At 49.9% G+C, this 27449-nt stretch overlaps 1 protein-coding gene across 1 annotated transcript; it reads left to right on the plus strand.

Annotated features, from left to right (window-relative positions):
- The first annotated feature begins 3370 nt into the window (after positions 1–3370).
- On the plus strand, positions 3371–26900 carry ITM2C (integral membrane protein 2C). The gene is made up of 6 exons (XM_066326012.1): positions 3371–3527; positions 17504–17641; positions 19177–19365; positions 19647–19757; positions 23290–23440; positions 25097–26900. Exons 1-6 carry the CDS (start codon positions 3414–3416, stop codon positions 25186–25188), a joined length of 795 nt encoding a protein of 264 aa, XP_066182109.1. The 5' UTR covers positions 3371–3413; the 3' UTR covers positions 25189–26900.
- Positions 26901–27449: the final 549 nt, after the last annotated feature.

Below are 27449 nucleotides of genomic sequence, written 5' to 3' on the forward strand. Positions count from 1 at the left end.
CTAACAAACCAGCAGATGGCTTTAAGGAAGTCGGTAAGGTGGAAGTTTTAAATAGAAACCTGCTTTGCTTAAAAATAGAAAAGATAGCAGATTTGAGGGAGATGTTCTGTAAGCAGCATGTCACTTCTCCACTGCAGGGCAAGAGACACGGTTTTAAGCTGTGTTAGAAATGTTGAGTTCATTGTCAGTGTTTATCCTCTGAGCCTCTGACTGAAGGGCCTGTAGCTGGAGATACCTTACTGAGAAATCCTTTAGTCTGAAACTCGGCCTGTGATAACTTGGGTGATTTTTCTTAATGCTTCCAAAGCCATTTATCCAAGGATGTAATTGAAATCCTGAGACTCCACAGAACGCTGGGGCTGTGACCAAGACCCAATCTTGAAATGTTAAATAAAAACACTTAACGGTGAACACCCTTAATGTTGACCCATTTTATAATTGTTTTGTCATTTTTCTTTACTTGTTTTGGGTTCATTGTTATGCTGAGAATAACTTGCCTTCCTTGTCAGTCCTGCAGTTTTTTTATGGTACAGCAGAAGTAATATTCCAGCATTCCATCTATGTTCACAAATATTGCAAACTCAAAGACTGTTTGAGGCACTTGTGCATATTACCATGTATAAAAGAAAAATCATTTTAAAGAACACATGAACATTAACAGCATCCTGCAGGTCCTGTGCCCTCCCCAGGAGCAGTTCTTGCTCTGGCTGTCCTTGTGTTCATGCTGCACAGGGTGCTGCAGTTCAGGCTGTGCTGGGCATGAGGCACAGACCCTGCAGGGAGGACAGTGGCTCCAGCTGAGGCTTCCTGCTGGAGAACTGCCAGGCTGGCCCCAGCTGTGGGCAGGGGACAGCCCAACACCTACACTCCATTGTCAGTCTCACTTATTTGATCAGTACTTCTCCCCACTTGAAACAGGAAATCAGTTGTGCTCTGGAGAAGACCCAGGCTGATTGAGCAGTTGACCTGATGCAAGAAAGGGCAGAGTCACTCTGTCACTGCTGCCTGATGCTGCGTTGCTGGCTTGGCAATGATGTGCTGCTGCCTTTCCATTTGTCTGCTCTAAGAAAATCAATAGACTAGTTCTGTCAGGAGCCCTGGTGAACATCAAGAGCCTTGTGCCTGTTTCTCGGTATCTGTCACAAATGACCTGAATATTAGAAGAGGATTCTTGACTCTCCTGACTGCAGAATTGTCCCACCAGTCCTGCAGACTGACTGACCGGGGATGGGGGAGCAGAGTCACATTACACAGAAATGGAAACAACAAACCCTAACTTTCTTTAACTTCTGCCTTTAAACTGAAGATTTTAGGGTTAAGCTTTCTCTGGTTTTATGAGATGGAAGACTTTATAATCACTTTTCCTCAGCTGCATCCTGGATTTGGGGTTCTCTGTGACAAGAGCTGCCCAGTGGACCACTGGGCTGAAGGAGAGGGGATAACAGTGTTTGTCACACAGGCCTGTCCCTGAGGAGTGAGCTAAACTAGCTAGGACAGGCTAGGCAGCAGGATGGTCTGGTGGATTGACAGGACTCAAGGGGATTTCTGCCCTGTTCTGGTCATTTCCTTGCTCAAAGGCTACATGTGATACAGGATAAACTTTATTAGAAAAGTTAGCATTTGCCTTACAGCTTTAGTCAGGGAAGACCTTGGTGGGCTGTCTCCAGTTTGCATGTTGAGTGTGAGATGTTTGGATCTGGATGTAAACACCGTCATTTCCATAAACTGAGGACCATCTTGTCTCAGTTTGAGCTCCTGAAATTAGAGGCTGTTGTGGAAATGCAGCCCCTTATCTCTGTGTGAGGTAAAACTTGTAGTCCCGTGTTACCCGCAGGGTGGGATGCTGGGAGGACCAAACAGCTCCAAATATTGAACAATGTAAGTCAGCATTATGAGCAATTGTTGTTGTGAGTCAATGTTGAATCCTTGCCAAAGATGCCTTTTACAAATAAAATTTAGCACTAATTTATCAATGGGTTAGTTCAAAACATGATGTAAAGCACTCAATAGATAATGAAGCCGTCTGGATCGAAAGAAAATGCTCATAACAACTTTATTATAATAAATACTATTTTTAAGTGGACCAAACCAATGTAAGGCTAGTGCTGTGTTTATCCACTGACAATTTCCTACTTTCCTTATTACCTGTAGCTGGCAGAGACGGCTTTGTTAATAGGTTATTTTCCATTTTGTTACTTAACAAAACTGTCAACATGTGTTCTTTATTCCTTGCTGTGCTACCTGCTGCTCCCCAGCCATCACCTGGTGGCACAAAAGCAACCCAACCCTCCCCCAAATTCTCTTCTGCATGCCACACTCTGCTTCTGGCAGCCAGGGCATTTTCTGGATCACTGTTCCCACGACGAAGGCAATCCATCTGTTGTGGTGCCAGAGCTGATCCCGGGGGAAAGGCCGCCGGAGCGCTCTGTCCCTGCACGGGTTCTGTTCTGCGGCCTCCAAGCGAAGGGCGGCTGGCTTCTCCCGCTTTCCCCAGGGTAACCCCTGCTCTGTGTACATCTGCCGCAGGCTCGGGGCTCGTTCAGCTTTGGTTTGCTGTGTTGTTTCCCTTTGCTGACCCGATGTCAGCAGTGCCGCGGGCAGGACTGACCGTGCCGCGCCCCAAGATCCCGGGGGAGCCGCTGCCGCCGCTCCGTGTCCCGCGGCCCACCCGGTCACAGCGGGGCCGGATGGCGCTGCCGGGGCTGCTGCGGGCAGCCGGGGCTCTGAGGGCCCGGTGCCCGGTGCCAAGGGCGGCTCTGAGGGCCCGGTGCCCGGTGCCAAGGGCGGCTCTGAGGGGCCGGTGCCCAGTGCCAGGGGCGGCTCTGAGGGCCCGGTGCCCGGGGGCGGCTCTGAGGGCCCGGTGCCCGGTGCCAAGGGCGGCTCTGAGGGGCCGGTGCCCAGTGCCAGGGGCGGCTCTGAGGGCCCGGTGCCCGGTGCCAAGGGCGGCTCTGAGGGCCCGGTGCCCGGTGCCCGGGGGAGGCTCTGAGGGGCCGGTGCCCGGTGCCTGGGGGAGGCTCTGAGGGCCCAGTGCCCGGGGCGGCTCTGAGGGCCCGGTGCTCGGTGCCCGGGGCGGCTCTGAGGGGCCGGTGCCCAGTGCCCGGGGGCGGCTCTGAGGGGCCGGTGCTCGGTGCCCGGGGCGGCTCTGAGGGCCCGGTGCCCGGTGCCCGGGGGCGGCTCTGAGGGCCCGGTGCTCGGTGCCCGGGGCGGCTCTGAGGGCCCGGTGCTCGGTGCCCGGGGCGGCTCTGAGGGGCCGGTGCTCGGTGCCCGGGGGCGGCTCTGAGGGGCCGGTGCTCGGTGCCCGGGGCGGCTCTGAGGGCCCGGTGCCCGCCGGGGGCTCGGCGCGCTGAGGGCGGGCGCGGCGCGGCCCCTCCCCGGGGCGGTGCCGGGGCCGGCGGCGGCGGCGGAGCGGGGCCATGGTGAAGATCGGCGTCCAGCAGCCGCCCGCGGCGCTCAAGCCGGACAAGGAGAAGGAGAAGGCGGCGGGGGGCGATGGGGTGGCGGGCGCCGTGCTGCTGCCCCCGGGCGCCGTGAGTGGGGCGGGGGCGAGGGCTGCGGGCGGTGCGGCGCGGCTTCGGGCAGGCACCGGCACTAGTGTCCGGCTTTAGCGGCGGCTTCGGGGGCTCGGTGGGCACCCGAAGTTTAGAGGAGCGGGGAGGGGATGGGGCAGGGCAGCGGCAGCCGTCCCTGGGCACGACAGTGAATGTCCAGCGCACACAGCGGCAGCAGGACTCATCCCTTCGGGGGTTTAGCCTGCGGGAATGTAATTTCGGATTGGTCATACATGGGCGCATTTCAAATCCGAACATCTCTGAAGGCTTCGGGTTGGCACGGGGAAGAGGCAGGAGGAGGAAAGCAGATGGTGCCGGAGCAAGATGAGAAGCAAGGGGCTAAGAGCACACAGCTCTAGATGCTCTGCAGATGGGAGTTGATGCGGAGTTGCTCTGCTGGCTTCGGGGAGAAGGGGGAACAAGTGCTCATGCCTGCAGGGGCTGGGATCCCTGCGGGCACAAGGGGAACGAAGGCACTGGAACATCCATGGCAGATACAGAACAGGGGCCGGGGCTGGGCAGAGTCGCATGTGTCGCTCCCGAGCTGTGTGAGCCGTGGCCGGGCGCTGTCGGGCAGCGCCGGGCACGTACCAGGGCTGGTCCGGCCGGTGCCCCTCACAGCACACACAGTGACCCAGCCACTGTGGTGCTTGGCAGGAGCTGCGTGTTTCTGAACTCTCCGGTGCAAGGAGAGAACCCCACTTGCCAGTCCTGCTGCGAGGGTGGACCTGCGGGGTGAATTCCACACTGTGTACTGGGAGGGTGTTGTCCTGAGCTACGCCTGACCCACAGCAACAACTCTGCATTATTACAGCACTTCCATTTCAGAGGAGAAATCCTAAATGTATTCCTGTATTCCTCACAAATCCCTAGGCTGTGCATGTGGTCTGATCATTTACTGAACCCTAGCATCTCTCTGACTCAAAAAACAATATGGGAGCTGTGGTTTTGCTCTGTTCCTGAAGCACTGCAGAGTGTTCCTCCTTGTCTACCTCACCAAAAAAGTGGGAATTGCCCTGGAGAAATGCTTTGCAGCAAGAGCTTCAGGAGATTGCTCTGTTGTGCAGAGTTCAGGGAGTCACACCATGATGATCTCTACCATCACACATGATGTGCTTGCAGCTCTTGGCTGTGCTGCCAGGGTCTGGCTGTGCTCAGTCTGTTGTGATTTCATCTGTTAACCTCACACCAAGGAGCTCTGCAGGGACCTGGGGGAACGTGGCTGACTGTGACTTCTTGGTCATTTCCCAACTGTATTTCCTAATTACAAACGAGGGTGCTAGTTTTCTTCCTGCCTCTAATATTCAACTCTGGAAGCTGACTATCACATTGGACTTCCAGCTCATCTTGTCATTAAACCAGCTTTCCACAGCCAGAAACTCAGTTCTTCTGTTGATCCTGTGTGAGTTCAGGCAGGATCTATCTATTTCTCATGAGCACTGTGAGAAAAAGAGTTTAAAAAGTAATAAAGTAACTGCACCTTTTTTTTATCATTAGTGCTACCAGATCCCAGAAATCAAAATTATTCTGATTCAGGTCCTGCCAGATATATGAAATTGGCTTAGGTAGCAAATAATAAATTTCGTGGTTTTTCGTTGCCTTGGGCCTTTCTCTGACTCCTGGGAGGCATGGTGGTGTTCTTTTAAGCTCACCCTTGTGAGCTACAAAGGAACTTAAAAACATGAATTTAGAACAAAGACTCTTCAACAGTCTCTTGATTCCAGCAGACAGACATGTAAGAACATCAGCACGAGACCCATGAAGTGGGTTACAGTGAGCCTGTGTGGCATGACGACATCTAGGGAGCAGCACATCCACTGACATCAGGTGGCATTTTCCTGATTGTGTTTTTCAGACTACACCAGTGGATTCTTTGGTGTGCTTGGGCTTAGCTGGACCTTTACCTTTGTAAAACACCCAGCTTGTGGTGTTGGTCTTTCCTTAGCCAGGCTTTCTTGCCATACTCCTGCTGCCAATAATTTCTGTCTGTGTGTGTCTTTCTCTAGCTGCCTCGCAGCAAAATGGCATTGGTGACATGCAAACAAGATGCTCTGCATTCCTGTTCTCTTTGATCTCATAACTTCAATCCCAGTGATAGGAGCCAGAGCTGGGAAATGATTCAACGGCAGCTTCCGCAGCCCGTGAATTTTGGCAGGTGCTGGGTGAATGCAAAGATGCAGCAGGCAGAGAGATGTCTGTGATGCTAATGTGGCCTGAAAAGTAGTAGGTGAGGAGTCGTGACAGCAAGCCTGCATGTGCTGAGCTTTGTTTCTTCCCTGCACAGCTTGGCTTGAATCGGGAAGAATATGCAATTTAAACTCCTGTCAGAAAAATCCACATAATTTTGAGACTGTTGCAAGATTTTAACAGCTTATAGAAGAAACAGTCTCATCATTACTGGGAACTGTGGGGCTGTAGTGGCCTTGAGCAGGAGGCAGCTCGAGGTTATGCAGCCAGCAAAATAATCCGTTGTGTTCACTGGAAAATGTTTTTTTCAGATGCAAAATAGTATTCAATGAGTTTTCATTGAACTTCATATTTGCAATCTGAAATGGAAACAAATATATAGGTTGTGTCTAACTGCTCTGAGAAATGTGCTCATTGTGATTGTGATGGATGTTGAAATCAGGAACCAAATAAAACTGATGGCTGGAGCTCTCTGGTCAAAATGTGGGTTGGGTTTTTGGGGAGGTGTTTTTGATCCCTTGTGCACCCCACTAATAATTGCTCATTATTTGGCAGAGACAGCATGAGAATCAGAGGAGAAGGGGTTTCATTAAAACCTTCTGCCTCACCTGGTGTAGATGAAAGTACTGGAGGGCAGAAGCACCTCTCAGCCCTCTCTCAATCCAGAGTGGACTTTGGCTGCCCCTGGCCGAGGGCTGTGCCCAGCACTTGGTGCTGCTGGCTGGGGAATTGTGCCTCACAGCCAGCACTGCAGCACAGGCTGGTGTCTGGGGGTTTGCAGGTGGTGGGAACACATCTGCGTGATCCAGGGGCTGCTTTCACAGAGACCTCTTGTCCTGCCTCTGGGAAGGGAAATAGCTCCTGCAGTCCTGTTTGTCACTGGAAGGGAGAGCGAGAAAGGCAGGGCAGTGTTTGCTCAGGTCTGCCTGATGGGAGAGAAGAGCTTTATGGGCCAGGCAGGACTGGGAGAGCTCTCTCCATATCCACGGGCCTGGTGAGCCTGCTGAAACACCTTGGCAGTGGCTCACAGGCCCAGGGACTGCGAGGGGCTTTCCAGGGTGCATACAATGGTGTCTGCAGGGCATGACTGATGCTTTGCTCTTGGTTGGTTGCAATCATACGAGGCTTTGATTTTGTGCCTTTCATCCCATCTGCATTCCCAAAGTCTGGACAAGACTCAGTGCTCTTTGGATTACACCCTTCCTGGTTGTGAGGAGAAGTTTCCCACAAGGAGCTCCTTGCTGCCTGGCACTCGATCCATCCAACCCTTCCATGTCTGTGTGGTCTCTGTAGCTGCACCTCAGGACCTCTGTCTGGTGGGTGCCTCAGCTCCTCAGCTGATGGCTGAGCTGCCCCAGCCTCCTCCTTGTTGCCACAGCTCCCACCCCCAGCATGGTTGCCCTGTTTGGCAGAAATAGTGGGGCAAAGCCTGGAAACATGTGAGGAGCACGTTCCCTGAGGGCCCCTTTGCTGCCCAAGAGCTGCCCAGGAGCTCTGTGTTCCCTGTGAGGAGCACATCTCCCCAGGGATGAGCAAGTCAGCTGTGGATGTGGAGCTCTTAAGCAGGCAAGTAGTGCCTCACTGCTGGGGCTGGTGCTGTGTCCTTGCCCTCCTGCCTTTCCTGATGCTCAGCTGGGCATGGTGAGCTGACAATGCTTTGAACTTAGCCGAGCAAGCCCAAGAGGATCAGTGCTGCATGGTGGCAGCACGACAGCAATTCCACTTCTGGCTCTCCCAGGGGTTTGGTGCATCAGTTGAGCAGTGATGCTCCAGAGCTGGTTCCAGCTCACGGGGCAGGTGGAGGGGCAGCGGCTCTTTGGGCACTTTAGGCAGAGTCACATCAGCCTCTGGACTCTGCCGTGCCAGTGCAATGTTGGGTTTTGTGAGCGACTTCTTTGCAGAATGTTGTAAGGTCGGAGACAGATGGCGAGGGAAGGGGATGTGAGGAAGAGCCTTCTAAAGAGGCTTTTTCACAAAGCAAGCTGTAAATTTGCCTCTCTCCCTTCAGAGAGAGGAAGGGAAAACTTGCTGGCAGCAGTGTGGATTGATTGTGCTCATTGACATGTTCGCAGGCTTGAGTCCAGGCTTGAGGCTCTCGAGCTGTGGGGGCTTTCACCATGTTCAGGCTTAGGGACCTGAATATGGTAGATTACGATTTTAAGAAACAGCCTTCTGTAACAGGAGGTTATTCCTGGTCTTTGCCCAACCCTCTTATAACCACGTGGGCTGAAGTGATGACTTCTTTTTGTGGCCTATATGGAGTTGTCAGCTTAAAGAGAAGCACTGTCATTTGGTTTTGGTTCTCTGTGGTTTGAAGATGCCTTGGAAGCAGAGGAAACGGTCCTAATTGAAAAAAAAAAAAAAAAAAAAGGTCTGTGGATCCTTGCAGGGTCTGCTCTAATGAAATACTAGACTTCAGTGTCTTATTGGACTCCAGACATGAATATTTGATATTCCAGCTGAGCATGACAAAGGATCTGGCTAAAACTGGCAGAGGGATTAGGACTGTGAGTGTCTATTCCAACCAGAAACATTATAAATGCAACTGAATTTTGAAACATGTCGCTGTCTTTCACCAAAGAGATGTAGACTGAAGAACTGGAAACAGAGGAACTGGAAATATCTGTCTAGAGGTGTGTGTTCTCCCAAAGCTGGGGAAGAGCTGGAGCCAGCCTGGCTTTGCATGGAGGAGCTTTTCACCTGGGAAGAGCCTGTTGCGTTTACCCGCTTTGGGCACAGTGTTTCTGGTGAGATTTTTTTGGCAAAACACAGAAAACCAAGAAATACCTTTAAAAAGAAGAGTTTCAAAGGGCACAAATGAACCAAAAGTAAGTATGGGACAGAAGCCCAGAGGAAGGGAGCTGCATCCAGCAGAGCACTGCAGCCAGGTCTGGAGAGATGGGAGGATGTGTCCTTGTGTGCCACTCTGCAGTTCCTGATTTTGTGCTACCAAATGTTTTTGCTCATTACAAAGTTTACAGGAGATGGAGAAGGCATTTTCACTTGTAGACATGTATTTTCTTCCCAAGCGATGTGTGAGAACTTAGGAATGGTTGGGGTGTTTTTTTATTGCCAGTGTTACCATTTGAGGGAGGACAGTGTGAGGGTGCTGGGTTTTTTCACTCATCTCTCTGCACTTGCTTTGCAGAGTTGTCTTCCTTGGTGCCATGCCCTACCTTTGAAGTCAGTTTGAGCAACAAAGAGAAGGGTAAATTTGCCTCCTCTCTCTTGCTGTTAAACTAGACACCTCTTCTTTCTGGTGAATTTTCAAATGTAGCATTGACTGTTAGAGTTTTTCTATGCTGTTGCTGGGAGAAGAGATAATAGCTGTCAGTGTTCCAGAAGGGAGCAGTGACTTCATTTTATGGTGTGACACTGTGCAAGTCCTGATTTTCAGGGAAGAAGCAGATGCTCTAACCTGAAGTCTGGTTCCTTGAAGATGATTGAACTTGCCCTCCAGGAGATGCTGGACTCCTCCCCTCTGCTCGGAGTGATCGGTGCAAGTTTCTGGCTGTGACTGCCCCTCTTGTCTGCAGAACCAACAGAAGGCAGGACCTTGAGTGATGCTGGGCATGGCTGTGTCCTTTGTGTCCTTTCTTCTCTTTTTTTGGGAACCAGTCACATCTAGAGGAAGAGTGAGGAGGGACAGTGCTGGCTTCATTTGCCATAGTCAGATCAGCAGCACTTGGCTTGCTCTTGGTGCGATCCAGAATGGCTGATTTGACCATCTCTGCCTGGCTTTACTGGTAAGCTCTGAGGTGGGTACTGTGACTTTAAATTGTACACACCCAAAAGCTCTCCAGACATGGAGCTTTCTGGGGGAAGCAGTGTGAGAGCCCAGTGGCAGTGTCCAGGTGAGTTCTGGGCTCAGCTCTGCTCTGCTCTGGTACTTCATTAGCATCCAAAGGCATCACTAGAGGTGAAAAACTTCGGGTAAAATCATGTGAAACCTTTTATGTGTCTTCGCCCTGTTATATTTCCTGCTTTAGATGCATTGCCACAGCACCAAATCCTTCACACCTCTTGCAAAATCAGCCTCTGTCTCTCTTGGCTTGTGCCCAGGGCACTTGCCTGGGTTGGTAGGTGGGTTTGTTTTACATGGGAGCAGTTGTACAATTGCAGTCTGGGAAAAGGGGCGTGAGTCCTGAGGGACAGCTCAGCACTTTGGTGAGGACCCGGGCTCCTGGCTTGCTTCTTCCAGGCCATGCATGACGGTAGAAGCAAACAGACTGGTTTTGGTAGCAGCTCCTCTTCCCTTCACCTGGGAGGAGAAGGAAGACTCGACTACACCAAGAGAAAGCTGAAAGCTGTTGGCAGTTCCTTACCTCAGTTTCGCAGTGTTCTTGAATATTTTTGGCATTTGTGAGAGGTCTTTTAAGGAGTCAGGTGTCTGCCCACCTGCATATGTCTTTACCTTGAGTCAAGGCTCTCTTTAAATTTGCCAATCTCTGAGTTTTAAGAGCTTCCTCCATTCCCAGAGCAGCTGCTCTGCCTCGCTCTTGCTTGAGCTGCCTTTTGCCTTTCATTGCTCTAGAGAGGTTTTGTGACCCAAAGTTTAACCTCCATTCTTCTCCCGGAGAAGATTCCCATTCTTTTAATGCCACCTCCCACTTCAGGGAGTCTTTTGTAAGAGAACCCTAAACAGCCCATGGCCTTCACATGGCTGTGCTGGCTCCTTCCTCTCCCTGGTGAGGTCTGCCCAGGTGCTCCAGAGCCTTTTAGCTGTGGTGTTGGAGCTGCTCTGTGGCAGGGACTGATTTTCCCCATCATTGCAGTGGGAATCAGGCTGTGTTTATCAGAATCAGTATTTTGGCAGTCAGGCTGTTAAATGCCCAAGCTGGGATATTTTTTGCCACTTTGTCACAGCTGTTTATTTTCTCTCTGCCTGCCTCTCTGTTCAACGTGATGCTCAGGGCTTCAGCTGCGAGCGTGGTAAGAACAGCCTTGTTTTTAGCAGGGGCTTTGTTGGCTCTGCTAATGCTCTGAATGGTTGTACTCCTGGGAAAAAGGAGAGGGAGGCTGGAATCATTCCAGCTGGACGTTATTGTGCCTCTGCCAAAAAAAACAAAATAAAAAAATGTGGAAATTAATTCCTCACCCCTGTGCAAAGAGGGAGGAGAAACAGTGCCTTTGTTCCAGAAAGGGATGAAAAAAGGAGAAAAGAAGAGATTTTATTTCTCTCTTGCCGATGAGGGAGAAGGAAAATATGATCACTGAGTGCTTAGGAGCTCCCACATGCTAGGCTGCATTTTTAACATCCTGCTGTCTTTGTCATATAGCAACAAAGCTGGGGGTTTTAATTAGCCAGTGGTTGGTTTTGATATTCTAATTTCCAGCACTGTGAAGTGACTCCTGAGGCAGGTGGCTTTGTTGCTAGTCACGTGCTGTGGTGTCACTCAAAGGTGTGATTAGATTCATTTATTGCAACTTCTTTGCCTTCAGCTGTAATAGTCTCTTAAGTAAAGGCTTGCTTTTGGGGTTTTCTTGCTTCCAGGCATTTTTGTGTCCACAAGTCATCAGTTGTGCTCTCTGTGGAAATGCTGTTGGGTGGCCAGTGCAAGCACTGCTCAAGGACTGTGAGCAGGGATTTTGGTTGCCTTGGAAACTGTGTGCCATATATATATTTTTATATATATGTGTGTGTGTTTTCCTCTCTGTCTGCATGTACATGTTTCCTTTTCTAACCTAGGGCATCAGAAATGCCCTTCAGCCTGGAAGGACTCTCCTTCCATGGGTGGGTTCCTTGAGATACCTCTCTCTGCTAGTGCAGAGCTTTGACCCCTCTCAGCCAGGGCAGTTCCTCAGGCAGTCTTCCCCTGTGAGCTCACCTGGTATTTTCATTTTGCTTCCTCTCCTCTCTCCAGACATAACTGCTCTTGAGGACAGGACTCATTTTTTGTTCATCTGGCACAGGAGCCTTCTTTGGAGTGTTGGGGATGCTTTGATGGGTGCCAGGATGCCTTTGCTGTGATATTTTCTCTCTCTGTTCCTCTCCCTCTTCTTGTCTCCCTTTGTCTGCCTTTTTCCTGTGTGTAGTCTCTCACCTCCCTTCTGCAGGGCTTGGCAGGTGCTCCTGTCTGGAGCCTGCCTGCCCACCCAGCCTGCTCTGGCCTTCCCTGAGGGCTCTCCACCACTGAGCTCCCCACTGTTGGAACTCCTGAGTACAGACATGGTTGTCTTTGGGAGGCAGCTCTGGATTTCTTCACCCTTCAGCTTATCCCACAAACTCTGCAGTGTTTCTCCTGGAGCAGGGGAGCAGCAGTGAGTGCCAGCAGTGAGTGCCAGCAGTGCCCAGCACCTGTGGTATTGGGGGTGCTGGCAGTGGGGTGGGTGGATAAGAGGGCTTTGCTTCACGTGCAGAAAGAGCAGGCTCTTGGTACAGGCATGGGGGTCACTTTCCCAAGAGGGGACACTCAAAGCTAAACCATCCCATCAGAGGAGAGCTCAGTCCCTTCCAGCTTACACCTTCTGTAAGAGGCAGCACTGCCATTTTCCAGCAATCAGCTGTGGGGTTTTTGCACTTGAAATCAGTGGAGGTGCCACCATTGCAAGGCCTTATGTTTTGTAAAGCAGTAGCTGATTGTGCTGTGAATATGGGGCTTGATGTGCTGGAGGTAGCAACCTTGAACTGATTTCTTTCTTTCTTTTCCCATAGTCCATACTGGCCTTTGGCTACCAGAAATGAGTGAGCAGCAGGGTAAGTTAGATTGTTCTGATGAGGATTTCTTAAGTTTGGAGCCTGCATCCTTTGAGGAAGCCATGGCAGTGTCTGCAGTTATGTCAGTGCTTCAAACATTGAGAGCTCAGGCTGCTGCTCCCTTGAACAGCGTCCGAGAGAGCAATAATGTATTTTAGATGGCAGTGCTCTCCAAACTGCATCCCTTTGCATTGCATTTCTCTTCTCACTTGTCAGTCATCAAAATCACATCTACTATTTGTAGTCGCCCCACGCTTCTTTTCCTGTTGGGTGTGTATATTTAGACACTTGCCAATCTCTGTCCCCAGTTTGTCAGGCCCCGATACACCTAAAATGAAAGATTTGAAACCCATGTGCTTCAGAAATGCAGGAAAAAGGATTTGTGGAGGACTCAGAGCTGTTTCCAAAGCTCAAGAAGCAGAAAAGGGCCATGAGCTGAGCCCATCTCTGCCAAGGCAATGTGCAACTCAGGAAGGGATCGAGGAGTGACACTGCACCTTTAATTTTCTCACTTCTGTCATCTTCAGCAAGACATGGGCGATGAAGGAGCAATAATGTCACATTTCTATTTTTATAACCTTCTCCTGTATTAATGAGAAATTCCAAAGGCAGCATCTCACCAGGTATGGTTCTTGTGAACAGCTCCTCCAGTGCTGTGTCCAGAGGCTCGGGGGTGTGGGGAGATTGGTTCAACCACAGGTGCCCGGGAGGTGTCCTTTGAACTTGATTTCCAAACCTTGGGCCAGACATTGTGCCCAGCCAGCCAGGCTTCTGTCCACCACCTCCTTGTAGGAGAACTGCTCCTTCACCACTCAGTACCAAACAGGGATAACAGGACATCAGCCATTTTCATCATGTCCTCAGCAAGACCTGAAATTCCAAAGAAAGTCCACAAAGACTGAATTAGGACTTTTCCCCACTCCTCAGGCTACTTTCAAGCCTCTTCTACCCCATGGTCTGTATCATGCCTCCATCCTTTCCTATCTGCTGCCTGTGATCTGTTCCTGTGCTGACCCCATAAGCTGGCAGGGCACTGAATCATAGTGAAAAGCCTGTTTTGTCCAAGGAAATAAATTCCTTTTTGTATTCCAATATCCTGTCTGCTGCCGGGCGCTGGGTTGAGTGTCTGAAAGCAATCATGCCTACACACTGCAGCAGAGTCAGCATGTCTGGGAGCTCAGGCTTGTCCCTGGAGCTGTCTCTGACTCTTCCCAGTGGAGTGAAGGATTAGCAGGACAATTCCAAGCAAAACCCCAAGATGTGCAGGTGCTCTTTGTGGCAGGTGCATGCTTTTCCCCCACTGCCCGTGCAGGGGAAGAGTGAGCTGTGCCTTCCCCTTGGGTTTCAGAGTGTAAGGAGCTCTACCCATTGCCTCTTCTGAAATGGTCCACTGGAAAGGGAGCTGGCCCAGCCCTTTCTGTAGGGTCAGCAAAGTGGCACTGCCAAGGAAAAGAGAGCAAAGGAGGGATCACTGTGTGAGTGGCAGTGGGATGCTCTGCAGAGCTGTGGATGTGTTTGTGTGTGATCCTCCCCACGTGCACATCTGTAGTGCCTGGACCATGGACATGCTGCCCTTCTGTCCCTGCTGTTGCTTTTCCTTCTGTCCTTTCATGGAGAAGCAAATGAATGTTTGTCCTCTGCTCAGCCCATGAAGGAGAGAACGGGCCTTATGTTCATTTTTGTGCAAAGTATGTCCAGCTCTTGGAATATTGTGTTTAAAACAAGGAAAAGAGGAAAGCCCATTTACTCAGCTGAAATACCTGTCCCTGCCTCTGCCCAGGGATAGTTTTAACTCCAACCTTTTCCATTCCTCTTGACCAAAAAATCCCCAAGCTTGATCAAGGCAGAAAATTAATAGGGTGACTTGCTGCAAGCAGTATGTCTGCTTAATGAATTCTCTAGAATATCCTTAAACATCTGGTGAATGTACAGCATTTTTGTGTGTCAATATTTTGATTTTTTTCTTTTGGAACTGCACACCTTGAAGACATGAACTGGTCTTCAGGAAAACTCTGCTGCCAAGTCTGATTCTCCCCTTGCTGGGGAGCCAGGCATTCCTAGGCAAGAAGAGATGGACATCAGCTGTGATGGATTTTCTGGTTTTTAGAGTACCCTATTTGTAAACAATTGTACTGGAGGGAGTGGGGGTCCTATGGGAAAGGAGATGTGTAGTAGCATGAGCAGGACAACAGCCTGTGGAACAAGCTGCCTGGGTTTTTCCAGGCTGTGGCAGTTCAGTTATCCTGAGTGAAGAGCTGTTAGAGCAGGCTGTGCACTGCTCCATCCGTGGGCTCTCAGCACTGGGGATGCCTCCAGCCCAAGCTGAGGTGCAGACTGATGTAGCTGCTTTTAAATTGTCATTTATTCATAGTGATAAAGGCTGGTGGCCTCACCATCTGCTGGACTGGGAGATGGAGACACAGTTTTAGTCAGGTTTTTCCAGGTGACTTTTATGCAGTGTTTTGCAGGACTGTGCTGTTTCCCTTGGCCTGGCTGGCTGCATTTTTAACCTCACTGTCTAAATTGCTGCTTCATCAGAATGGTTGCTGTTGATTTTTTTTTCTTTCCTCCCTCAGAATTTGGGGGGTTTGTTTAAAAACTTCTTCCAGAGCAAAGCTCTGCTTTGCTACTCCCACCTTCTCCCACAACACAAGGCTCAAGCATTTTCCTGAAGCCAGAAATGTTTTGTAGGGAGCAGAACTCATCTGTGGCAGTAAGGGGTGGGATGTCTCAGTGTCTTTGGTCATGCAAAGAAGACAGAGCTGCCATAGCAAGTAGGAAACCATTGAGGGCTTATTTCCTTTCCCTACCATTTTTCAAACACAGCTTTTATTTTAGTAGGAGTATATTTTTTTTTTGCCTTTTGAGTTGCTGTGTCCTCGTGAAGCCTCTCCAAGCCCTCCCTGGAGTCAGCACTGGCGGGAGCAGCAGTGCATTAGCCGCCACAGCAACCTGGCACCTTTCGGATATGGTTCACTTGCAGAGCATTAAACATCTTCTCAGCCTTGCTTCAGTGTCAGGAGGTCTCCTCCTTCCTCTTCACCCCTCCTGTCTGCACTCTTTCTGTGATGACAAGTGTCTGGGGAAAGCTGTTTTTGTGAAACACTTGACATCCAGCATGACTTTCTTGTCCTCGCAGTTCATGTTAGAGAGCCTTTAAACTTCCTCTAGTAATGTGAATTTTTTTTTTCTGTTCTTTGTGGCTTGTCAGAGTTGCTGCCCGTTGTGTGCAGAAGGAGAGGGAAAAGGTGATATGCTCATCCCTTTATTTGCTGGAGGAACAACAGCAAACTGATTACAGTGATCCTTCAGTGCAGGGAGCTGGCAGTGAATCGAGGTGCTGTGGGTCTTTCAGCACCTGGGATGAAGGAGAAATAAATGTAGATTAATTTCTTCTGGAGGTGTGCTGGAACTGTAGCTCTCCCAAAGCAATTTGGTCTTGGCAGCTATCAGGCTGAATGTGGCTAGGAATAAAGAAGTCAGTATCTGTAAGTCTCCGTTGGCTGGGGGTGAGCAGGTAGGAGAGGGGCTGCAGGCTCCTGGCTCTCTTCCTGCATCTCAGTGGAGCTCAGGTGAATCCCCACCTGGCTGCGTCCCCACGGGTGCCTCAGTGACGCTGGGGTGTCCTAGTCTCGGGGAGGAATGGTGCCTCCAAGCCTGGCACTGAACTGCTGCTCTTGCAAGGGCTGCTCCAAGGTAGGGAAAGGGGAAGGAGGTGTTTACTGCCAGCTGGGCAGTAAACACCACCAGAGGGTGGCAGGGGCCCAGGGGCCTCTCCCATTGGGGCTTCAGCACTGGCACCCCCCTGTGGGTCTTGGCCATGTTATCCTGGAGAAGCATCTTTTCCTTTAAGAAGTGAGGAACCTTAGAAATGAGTGGCTGATGTGTGCTTTTCAGTCTGCTGCTCCTGTTTGTAGCAGTCTCCAATTAGCTGTGGAGAGATTGTCTGTGTAGTCAAACACATCAGATCACAAACTGCACAGAGGGAGTTAATCTGCAAGAGCCCTCCCTGGTGCCTCTCTCCTGCCTGCCTGCTCAGCTGAGGGCAGCTTTCAGCTCTTCTGTGTGGAAACTGGGGCATCTCTGAACCAGCTTCTTTCATCTGCTGCTGAAAGGCCTTACATCGTCCTGCTTAACATTTTGAAGGGTTATTTTGGTAGTGAAAACAAGAGCATCATAGGTTGGGATGAGCTGTCTCCAGAAGGTAACCCTGTCTTTGCACTGCCCTCTGTTTTCAGGGCTGTGACAAAGTGAGCTGGCTACTGTCTGTATAGACTGGGCAGCACTCTGAAAAGGACAGGTATGTTTCCTTTGATGCTCTGTCCATTTTCCTGGGAGCTGTGCTGCAATGTGCTTGAAAATGAAGTTGGGTTTAGTGCCATCTGTTTGTGTCAGCTCACCCCAGCAGGGCCAGGAGGTACCTCTCTAGGACCAGTAATTCCCATCACAAAAATTTCCAATGAGAAATTCTGCCATGAGTGGCAGCATTTCAACAAAAATTTCGACTACAAATACATAAATGCTGTTACATTCAGTAGCCAAAACCTCTTAATTCCTGATTTTATTTTTTATTTTTGGTCAGTCTGTATCTCCTACTAAAAGAAAGTTTGTCTTTGTTCTAAACAATTGGTGGGAAGCTGATGATCTATATGTCTCTGTATGTTCACACACATGCACACCCGCATTTTTTTAAATATATATAACTATATATGTATATAATGCATGTAGTTTATGTGTCTGGGGTAAGGGAGGCAAAATGCACAAGAAGTGTTCTACTGCTGCCAGGTGTGAAGTAGCTTTGCAGGGCAGTGCCTGCCCTGTTCATTGCACAGCACAGCCTCTTTGGACGGAGGAGCAGGGTGCAGGTGCCCTGGAGCAGCCCTGGGGTGCAGCAGCAGGGTGCAGGTGCCCTGGAGCACTTTTGGGGTGCAGGAGCAGGGTGCAGGTGCCCTGGAGCAGCCCTGGGGATGGAGGAGCGGGGTGCAGGTGCCCTGGAGCAGCCCTGGGGTGCAGGAGCAGGGTGCAGGTGCCCTGGAGCAGTGGCTGACAGTGCCGTGGTTGTGTCCCGCAGGAGGAGCCGGGGCCCGCGGCGCAGGGCCGCCGCTCGTCGCTCAGCGGAGTGTGCTACCTGACCATGGGCCTCCTCGTGCTGCTGCTGGGGCTGGTCTTTGCCTCGATGTACGTGTACAGATACTTCTTCATCACCCAGGTAGGAGTGACTTGGGGAAGCACTTCTGGCTCCATTAGCCTGAGCAGCCAGACCACCTTTGGGAGAGGTGCTGCTGATTTTTGTTGTCCTGCACTGTGGTAACTCAGGAGCCAGGCTACTGGGTACTGGAGATGAGGCATTTCTTATGTGGTATCCTCAGGTTGGCCTCCATCCCCAATGTCAGGAAGGGCCTTCCAGAAACCTTCCCCTTCCCTTATGGCTTTGTTTTGCTTTCTTTTTAACTGCATAAAAATATCCTGTCAGTTGTACCTTTTAAACCCACATCCCTGCTGTCTGGGGTACGGCAGTCTGAAAGCATGGCTTGTGAGGGGAGAACAAGCCTGGAGAGAACAGGGCGGGTAGAGGCAAGGGAACAGCTTTTTGCAGTGCATTTTGTAGGCTCTAGAACAGAAAAACTCTGTAGGTGTGACAAAAATAGGTGCTGCTATTAATAAAGCAAGCAGAAATGTAAGAACTAAGTGGGAGATGATGTAGAAAGTGAGCCCTCAAACTCCGTTAAATTCAGCACTTTTTCTTCGACATAGTCTTTGAAAAGCCTAGCCTGGCCTGGCCAAGGCACTGGGCTGGCAGCACTGTGGAGGGTCAGAACACAGGGAATGAGGCAGGGCAGAGCTGCTTTTTAAGGAGGAAACTGCTGAGCTCTGGCTTGCTGACTGTTTAGCCAAGAAACCCCCCAGCAGTGATTTGCACAAGAGCCTTCGTCGTGCTATGGAGTGGCCATTAGTGAGTGAGTTCTCCCAGGACTGCTGCTGCCTTCATCTCTGCAGCCAGCACTTACCCACTCAGCAGAAGAGTCTTTTTATGTACTCCTTTTGTCCATAAGTTTCCTTGCTGTCAAATTCATTTGTTTCGAGAATCATTAGTGCTTTATTACCCACTGTCATTTACACCCGACCTGGAAATGCTGTGACAGCCCCAGGGTTGCTCCCCACTCACACACAGCCCTGTCCCAGGTGAGATTATCTGTCACAAGGCTTTAGGTGGAGGCACTTCCCTAGGAGAAGCTGGCCCTGACGGAAGCCCTGGCAGGGACACCTCCCAGGTTGCTCAGAGGGCAGCAGCTCCTGTTTTGCTGTGAGGTGAATCCACTTTGTTTTGCTGCATTTGCCACTCCAAGCTACAAGGGCATCTAGAAACGATGCTCTGCTCAACCCAAGCTTCTGTAGAGAAATGCAGTTACTGGAAGCCGTGGCTATGGAGGGATGTGAACAGCCTGGTGAGGAAATAGAAGAGCTTGCAGGCAGTCAGTCTGCCTTTCTGAATTACTCCTCATGAAAGCCGGCAGGGAATTCTTTATTTCCTGTGGACCTGGCTAGCATCAAGTGAGGTGGGATCATTTCACAAGGGTAGTTTGCACTAGGTTCACCAAGAATCTTTGCTGGTAAAAAGATTGATCTTAAAATATCTTCAAGCATCTGATGAATGTTTTACCCAGCAGGGGTACATTCCTGCCCGTGTTTGCTGTAGCTGTTGGGGGTGTGTGTGTTGTGCCCCTGCCTAATCTGTCCCCACAGCTTCCCCGCGAGAGCGTGTTCCACTGTGGTGTCCTGTACGAAGACTCACTGTACTCGCCCTTCAAAGGGCAGCTGGAGCTGCATGAAGATGTCAAGATCTACATTGAAGAGAACTACGAGCAAATCAATGTCCCGGTGCCCCAGTTTGGAGGGAGTGACCCTGCGGACATCATCCACGATTTCCAGCGAGTAAGGAGCTCCTGGGGCCCTTGGGGGCACAGCATGGGGCTGAGCTGGGTGCACCAGGTCTGTGTTCATGGCCTTGCACTGTCACTGTTGTCACATGGTCCATTCCTGAGCTGTCCTCCTGCCCAAGGCCCTCTCTGGATTTTTCCAACCCTCTCTGCTTGCTTGGTAGGGAGGTTTGTTTAACACAGTTTCCTGTCTTCCCTGAATTCCCTCTCAGCCATTTTCCCAGTGCCAGTTCACTGTTCAGGTTCAGGAGTGTAATTCCTGTGCTTGGAACGCAGGGTCTGACAGCGTACCATGACATAACGCTGGACAAGTGCTACGTCATCGAGCTCAACACCACCATCGTGATGCCTCCTCGCAACCTGTGGGAGCTGCTGGTCAATGTGAAGGTACAGCTGCAGCCCTGCTTGTTCTGCATGCTTTCCTTGACTTGGCTCTGGGGTGCCAGCTGGCAGCTCCTGGGAAGGCAAAACTGCTGTCTGGGAAAGTAAGACTTGGCCCTGAGTCCTCATGTAGAGTGAAGGCTTCAGCAGGTTCAGCTGAAATAGTGGTTGTGCAGACGGCACAGTAAGGCTAGCATCATGATCAGCCTGACCAGGGAGACACAGAGAAGCAGCAGATTCCTTCCCTCTTGTGTTTGCTGATTGTAGGAATCAAGGATAAAAAAGAAAAAAATTCCTGTCACCCTCCTGTGGTTTGCATTGTGGTTTGCCAATTGCAGAGCTCTCAGCGTCCCTTGGGGAGGAACAGGCATTCAGCATTCACCTTCTTGGGGGGGAATCTCTGCTGCCCTCCCTGTACCAGGCTTGGGCTCATGCAGTTGTGCTCACAGCCAGCATTAATATGGTTTAGTACCAGCGATTTTGTTCAGTTCAGAAGCCTGGGCTGCTGAAAGCAGCCATCTCAAAATAGAATACTATTTAATCTTCTCAGCAGGAAAAAAAGCACAGGATTTTTCAGACTGCCAAAAAGTACATATCTGTCTCAGTCTTCTGTAGGTAAATCAAGGCACTGAGCTTGGGTCTATTAGCACTCCTGTGAGGATCTGTTTAAAAGAAAGGGAAAAAAAAGACAATCTACTGCTTACTCTTTCTTAAATTCCCTTTGCTCACTTCCTGCTATGTGCAGTGTGGTGAACTTTGCAGCAGTTAAGGCTCAGAGGCAAACAGTTATGCCTGGAGAGATGCCTGATCTCCAGTCCCTGTCAAACTCCTGGTTTGTTTCCAGCAGTCCTCACAGTTTCATGCACTGCGACTGTTTGGCAAATGTGCTGGGAGCCCCGCTGGGGTACAACACACATTTACTTACAACTTGCTCCAGAGCTGTCACAGCTTCTGACAGTGGCAGGTGACCAGTGCCCGGGGCAGAGGGAAATGGAAAGACAGGATTGCACAAGCTGAGAGAAAACAACTGGGAGATTAGGAGTGCTGGTCACATCCTAAAATAACAGATATAAACTCACAGTCAGTGAAAATTATGCAGTTATTGAATTTAAAAAAAGGATAACAAGACAATTAAAGTGGCCTTACATGCTTGAAGAGCCCAAAGTAGATGTGGGTTTAAATAACCTCCTGATTGTTGAGACGGGTGTCCAGTCTGTCTGTGAAGGCTTTAACCTGTACCTTAGAGATACTGTTTTAAAGTGGTTAGCTTGGTTTGGGGCTCAGAAAAAGTTTTTCACCACAAGGACAGTGAAGCAATGGAACAGGGTGCCCAGGGAGGTTGTGCAGCCTCCTTGAAATTCTTGAAGGTTTTCAAGACCAGATGGGATAAAGTCCTGAGGTCCCTCCCCAGCTGTGATCCTGTGGGCCTGTGATCTTCATGGCCTCATGCAGGAGGGCCTCGCTGGTCAGACAGAAAGCTCAAGTTTCTTCCTGCTGCAGGGAAGATCTTTATGACCTTATGACTTCCCCACTGCTCAAGAGTGCTGCTTTTTGGATTCTGAGCTTTGTTGGTCCTTGGACTTGGAGACTTTTGCCTTCTCTGCATCTCTGAATGCAGCCAAGTCCCTAATAAATGAGACTAATTCCCAGCAGAAAATTTAGTTTTGGACCTGTTTAGTGACTGCAGTCCTGTTTCTAGAATCAGATCACAGTCAGCAGATAACACCAGTGGTTTGCTCCAGCAAACCGGGGCAGCACAGGGAGTTGGGGAACCTCCTTTGCTCTTTTCCTCTCGGCCAGCCTGGTGGCAGGGTGCCCCTTTGCAGAGTGGCTGCCGTGTGCCCTGTGCCTGTTTCTTTCAGGCTTTATTCTGTACAGCTGTGACAGTTCAGTGACCAGGCCTGCATCAGTGTCTGACATAAAAGGATGGAGGGATGCTCCCCCCATGCAGCAGCAGGAGATTGGAGGTGACCCAGTTAAATGATGGATGATCCACATCTCTTGCAGAGTGCAAGATGCTCAGAGCTTTAGCTTGCTGAAGTTCTTGGCAGAGACTTGAAGGTATTGCCCTTGTTGCACAGTCCTGCGATGGAGGAGTGGTAATTCCCCCTTCACCTGCCACATGTATTTCTGTGGAAATAGAGACAGTCTGAGACTGCGAAGAAACTGGCTTGTGTCTCATGTCTGTGTCTCTGAGTCCTCTCCTCCAGGCCAAGGGTATGGCACATCCTGAGCCCCAGCTCTGGCTGTCGCCATGACAGCCCCTGCCAGGAACTGCCCATATCTCACAGCCCCACTGCCTTCTCCCCCTGAGAATCAATAATGGCATTTCTTGCAGAACTGTTGTGTTAGTGCAGTACAAACTGGCACTAATTGTCTAATCCTGCAGTGTTAGAGGACAGCCCTATTGATCCACCTGGCTGTGCCAGCCCAGCATCACAGCACTGAGTTAAGGTAGTATGTTTCCAGGTATGTCTCTGTGGAGATAAGCAGTCCTGGGAAACAGAAGAGGTGATGTTTGAAATGGTGCTGCTATTGCTTGTTTTTCACCTTGAGTATGCTTACCTTGGCCCCAGTGTCTGACAGTTCTTTTATTTCTTTGACTCTGCTTAAGGAAAGGGGACCAGAGGTGTTGCTTTGCTTCATGATCTAGTTAGCATCTACTCACAAGTGCCCCCTGGCCCAAGCTGCACTTGTTATGCAGCTGTCTGTTGCTACAGCGATGTCCAAACATGAAAGATGCCCTGAGCACCGGGAAATGAGCTTGCAGAGAATCTCCAGTGCTGAGCTGAACTCTTTCCCATGGAAAGATGTGACCTCCATCTCTGGGGGGCACATAGAAACCCCATTTTTTCCATCTACTGGTAGCTTTCTGCCATGACACCTGACTCATCACCCTGGTCTTCATAGTGGCCTCTACCCCAACAACAGGGATGTCACTGCCCCAGACACTCCTGGGGCTATGGAGGTGCGTGGAGAGCTCAGGTCTTCTCTGAATGTGGTGCCCATGGCCCATCTCTAGTCCCCATTCCTGTGGGCAGTAAGGGCAGGACATCATTGTGGCTGTGCTGAATGGACCAGAGGGGAGAGGGGAATCTGAGCTGGGCTGGTGGTTTTGGGTTTAGCCTTTTGGAGTAAATGTAGAATGCATATTTCAGTGGAGTTCGTGGAATTTTGGGTAAGCTTTTATTTCGCTCCAGATGGGTTTGTTGTACTCCTAGAATTACAGTTTTGGGCATCCTGCTCTGAAATTTGGGTCAGTTTATAACAGGGTTGATCCTACACTGACTTCACCCCTTATGTGCACATTCCATTTTTGGATCTAATGTGGTTTGTGTTCAGTGTGCTAGTAGAAAGGGACAGTTTCCTGCAAGGACAAGGGCACGTGTTAACTGGCCTCAGTAAGTAGAGCCTTCCAACAGTGACTGAATTTTCTTCAGTTTGGTTGTCCGTGGTGCTCTGTGTGAAACAGTTGCATTGAGGGAGGAGATTGTGGCAATGTTTGTGCCTTATTTTGGTGGAAACTCTGTCCTTTCAGAAGGGGACATACCTGCCTCAGACGTACATAATCCAGGAGGAGATGATTGCCACGGAGCACGTCAGTGACATGGAGCAGCTGGGCTCCTTCATCTACCGCCTGTGCAGCGGCAAGGAGACGTACCGACTGCGGCGGCGCGGCGCCCGCCGACGTGAGAGCCTGCTCTGTCCTCTTCAGCCTGTATCACAGCCCTGCCCCATCTCCTCACCCCACATCACAGCCCTGCCCATCTCCTCACCCCACATCACAGCCCGCTCTGTCCTCCTCACCCCACATCACAGCCTTGTTCTGTCCTTCTCACCCCACATCACAGCCCTGCCCCATCTCCTAACCCCACATCACAGCCCTGCTCTGTCCTCCTCACCCCACATCACAGCCTTGTCTCATCCTCGTCATCCCACATCACAGCTCTGCCCCATTCTCCTCACCCCACATCACAGCTCTGCCCCATTCTCTTCACCCCACATCACAGCTCTGCCCCATTCTCTTCACCCCACATCACAGCTCTGCCCCATTCTCTTCACCCCACATCACAGCCCTGTCTCATCCTCGTCACCCCACATCACAGCCCTGCCCCATCTCTTCACCCCACATCACAGCTCTGCCCCGTCCCCTCACTCTACATCACAGCCCTGCTGTGGCTGGTGCAGCCATGCTGGCCTCTTCATGGCCAGTGGGGTTTCCCTCTGGGGTTTCCCTTGAGGTATTTCCCATCCAGCTGATGGAAACCCAGCTTCAGGATGCTGCTGCAAATTGGTGTGCTTGTGTTGTCCATCAGCCTGATAGAAACTTTGCAAAAATGGTTGCAGGAGCCAGCAATTCATTTACACATGAGCTCCTGGGACTGAACTAATAGCAATGCTGTTGGGAACTGTTTGGAAAATATTCTTAATGAAGGCACCCGACTCAGTGGCAGCCATTAAGAGCAGATTAAATCTGCAAATTGCCTTTAATTAATTAAGTTCCTAATACTATGGAAAATGGTGTGAAGAGGGAACATTGGAGTGTGTAAAAATGATTTCATGGAAATCAGCAATATGTACCTTATATTAAAATGGTAACATTGCTGCAAAATACTCTTTAATATTGGTATTTGTATTAATTTGCTTTTAAGGTATACTTAAAGGCTCACCTGGAACGTGGTCCTACAGTCAGTTGGGTTTGGATCTCTGGGGAAGCTGCAGGGTGCCGAGGTGCCCATGGCTGTAGCTGCTGGTGCTTTCCCAGTGGGAGCTGCACTGACGTGGAGGAGCTGCTGGCATACAGTTTGTTGCTCCCATGGAGCCCTGGCACGGTCCTGCTTGTCATTGGGGCACCACGAGTTTGCTGTCAGGGGGAAGAGCTGCCCAGAGCTGAGGACTCGCATTTGAAGGGCATGGGGAAGCATTACCCAAGGCTGAGGCCACAGTGGGATCAGGCAGGCAGGGATACAAACAGCCAGAGAGGAAGTGGCTATTTTAAACACTTCTTGGCTGCATACAGGGCTGTGCTCTGTACCAGCCTGTGGCTTCTGCTGATTTCTTGAGGCTTTCTGGTCCCTGAGATAAGACTGAGATGCTGTCAGCTGAAACCAGCTGTTTCCAGGTGACTCCTTCAGCCCATGACAGCTCTTACTGCAGGACTATATCCTAGAGAAAATTGTTAATTCTTCCAAAGGCAGATAATGCTGCTTTCCATATGGGCTGTGTTGTCCCTGTATTTCAGTGTTCAGAAGCTGCATCTCATCTACTTTCCTTCCCCTCCTTGCTTTGGTTCTTACAGATTATCATTTGTTGATTCACCTCTCTCCTCTCTTTCATCACTTTAGGTATCAGTCGACGGGAGGCTGGAAACTGTCATCGCATTCGTCACTTTGAAAACACTTTTGTGGTTGAAACTGTTATCTGCCAAAAGTCATGAAGCCACTCTCCAGATGTAACCTTCCTTGGCTTTGCTTGCACACACATGCTCTCAGCCCTCTCTTTAGACATGGTAATCTGGCTACTTTTTATACTTCCCCCAGCTTGTGCAGCTCTAACCTCTGGGGTCCTTTGTGGCCTTTTCTTCCCTACTACCTACCCAAGACATTTTCTGGGCTTAAATTTACACAGTGCTCAAAGATATCTGGGGGTAGATGCAGCTCCTTCCACACCACAGGATGGAAATCTCTTTTGGGAGCAGGTTTGGGTAGAAGGGATGACTGAGAAATAAGAATGCTGGAAATAGGTGTTCTTTTCCTGGCTGAGCAGTTTCAGGCTGGGGTATTGCTCTGAGGCTGCCTTGGCACTAGGACAGAGGGTGTACGCACAACAGGAGGATTTCCATTTTGGTGCTGAAGTAATGACCTAAACCAGGTGCACTTAGGAAAGGAATAGTTGTGAGGCTAGAGACAGGGCAGTTTGAGAGCACAGCAGAGGGAAGGTGGTGTCAGCAGCAGAACTGGTAGCTACTGACAAGTGAAGAAGCAGGTTTTTCAAATCTTTTAACAGTGTGTATTCTTGTGTCGTTCCTCCAGTGAAAGCTGTTTTGATAGTAATCACTGTAATCCAGCTGTGTATCACATTATCTGCAGGCACCAGTGGAGTACAGATACTGATACAAGGCAAGATTCAGCTGATCAATATACTGCAGAGAAACTGCTTGAACAAAACTGCATTTCTATTGATCGTCAGACAGAAGAATTGCAGAGTAATTAAATATTCTTCCCTCTGTTCCATAAATATAGTTAAAACTAATTAGGTTCTTGAAATGCAGGCAGTTTTTTGGCTTGAAAGAATGGGGTGAGTTTCAACTTGGCACATTTGTGTTAATTGGTTTCCAGCAAATCTGGACTCGTTCACCATCTGTTGAAATGAGCTTGTTGTTTTGGAAGAGGAAGGATAAAGTAAATGCAAGCACAATCATTAACTCAGCAGAACCAAAAAGCAAAGTTAAAATATTTTAAACTTTTGAGTGTTAATTCTATGAGTTAGTTATGTGAAAACAAAACAGGATCTCAGGATGGTCATGTAATGCAATAGGAATTAGTAGGTCCTTAGAGACTGAGTATTTATTATTTTATATAAATATAGTCAGCTATAAACATTAATTTCTGTCAAGTAGAGGAGGACGCTTTGGTCTAATTCTGCTTTAAGCTTGATGTAAAGCGAAGAATTACATGCATTTCCTGCAGGTTGGTGTGGAAAATTTCCCACTGCCAGATGGGTATTTACTTTCTAGCATTGTGTTTTCCCAGCAATAACTTGCTGCTAGCCCCAGCCTTTAATTGCCAAGAGGATGACAAGAAGTGGGTCAGAGAATTGGTTCACTTAATGGAAGCCACTGGTAAATTTAAGCCCTGTGTTTCTCTTCATTTCTAGAAGCCTGAGCCTGCACTCAGGTGACCATACAGGCCTCTTGCCCTCCCCTCTGGTTCTGCATGATTTAACTGGTCACTGGATATGCTAACTGTGCAATCCCGCAGCTGTAAGGACAAACCTTGGTTCTTTGGGGTTAACTAATGTGGTCACTGTTCCATAGGATGAGAATGCAGTTGTCTAGAAAGAAAACATAAGATGCTTTGTATATTTTGTCTGGTGGGAATCTTACTTCTTAGGAAAAACCCATGGGATAATAAAGTCTTTTACCTCTGATCTGTGAAGTGTGTGTGTGTTTGGAATGGGGAGCACATGCCCTCCACAGAGCTGCTGCTGATGGGAGGCATCAGTCCAGCCCAGTGTGATGGCAGAGCTGGGCAGTGGGAGCTGGCTGCAATGGGGAGGCCTTTCCCAAGGCCATGGAAGAGCTGCCCATGCCTGCAGGCTCTGGAGGCCCTTCCCCTCTTCTTGCACATCCCTGGGACACCCAAGGGCAGCCTGTGTGGGGAAGTTGCCCAACTGAGGTCTGTGAAGCAGGCAGATACCTCTGCTGCTTGGGTGGCTCGTGGGCATCGGATCTCTGTGCTCAGCCTTGCTTCTCCAGCTGCTGGATTTCTACACAGAAATGTGTCCAATGTGACCCAAGCCTGCAGTTGTCTTCTGTCTGGCTCTGCAGGGCCAGTCTTTGGTCTTTTTCCTTTCCTTACTACACACAGCCAAGGGGGTCCCTTGGTGCCCTCCCAGGCTTTCTACCCCTGTTTCATCCTTCTGGTAGGGAAGTGTCAGAATATTATCCTTGAGCTTGACTGTTCCTCTTTCCACAGT

Source organism: Sylvia atricapilla, chromosome 10 (assembly GCF_009819655.1).
Source record: "Sylvia atricapilla isolate bSylAtr1 chromosome 10, bSylAtr1.pri, whole genome shotgun sequence".
Taxonomy (NCBI): Eukaryota; Metazoa; Chordata; class Aves; order Passeriformes; family Sylviidae; genus Sylvia; species Sylvia atricapilla.

Bases quoted from the DNA above. Each gene is read 5' to 3' on its own strand.
- ITM2C (XM_066326012.1), top strand. From the start codon at position 3,414: ATGGTGAAGATCGGCGTCCAGCAGCCGCCCGCGGCGCTCAAGCCGGAC. The intron at 17,642-19,176 runs GTAGGAGTGACT...CTGTCCCCACAG, and splicing joins GATACTTCTTCATCACCCAG to CTTCCCCGCGAGAGCGTGTT. The intron at 19,758-23,289 runs GTACAGCTGCAG...CTGTCCTTTCAG, and splicing joins AGCTGCTGGTCAATGTGAAG to AAGGGGACATACCTGCCTCA.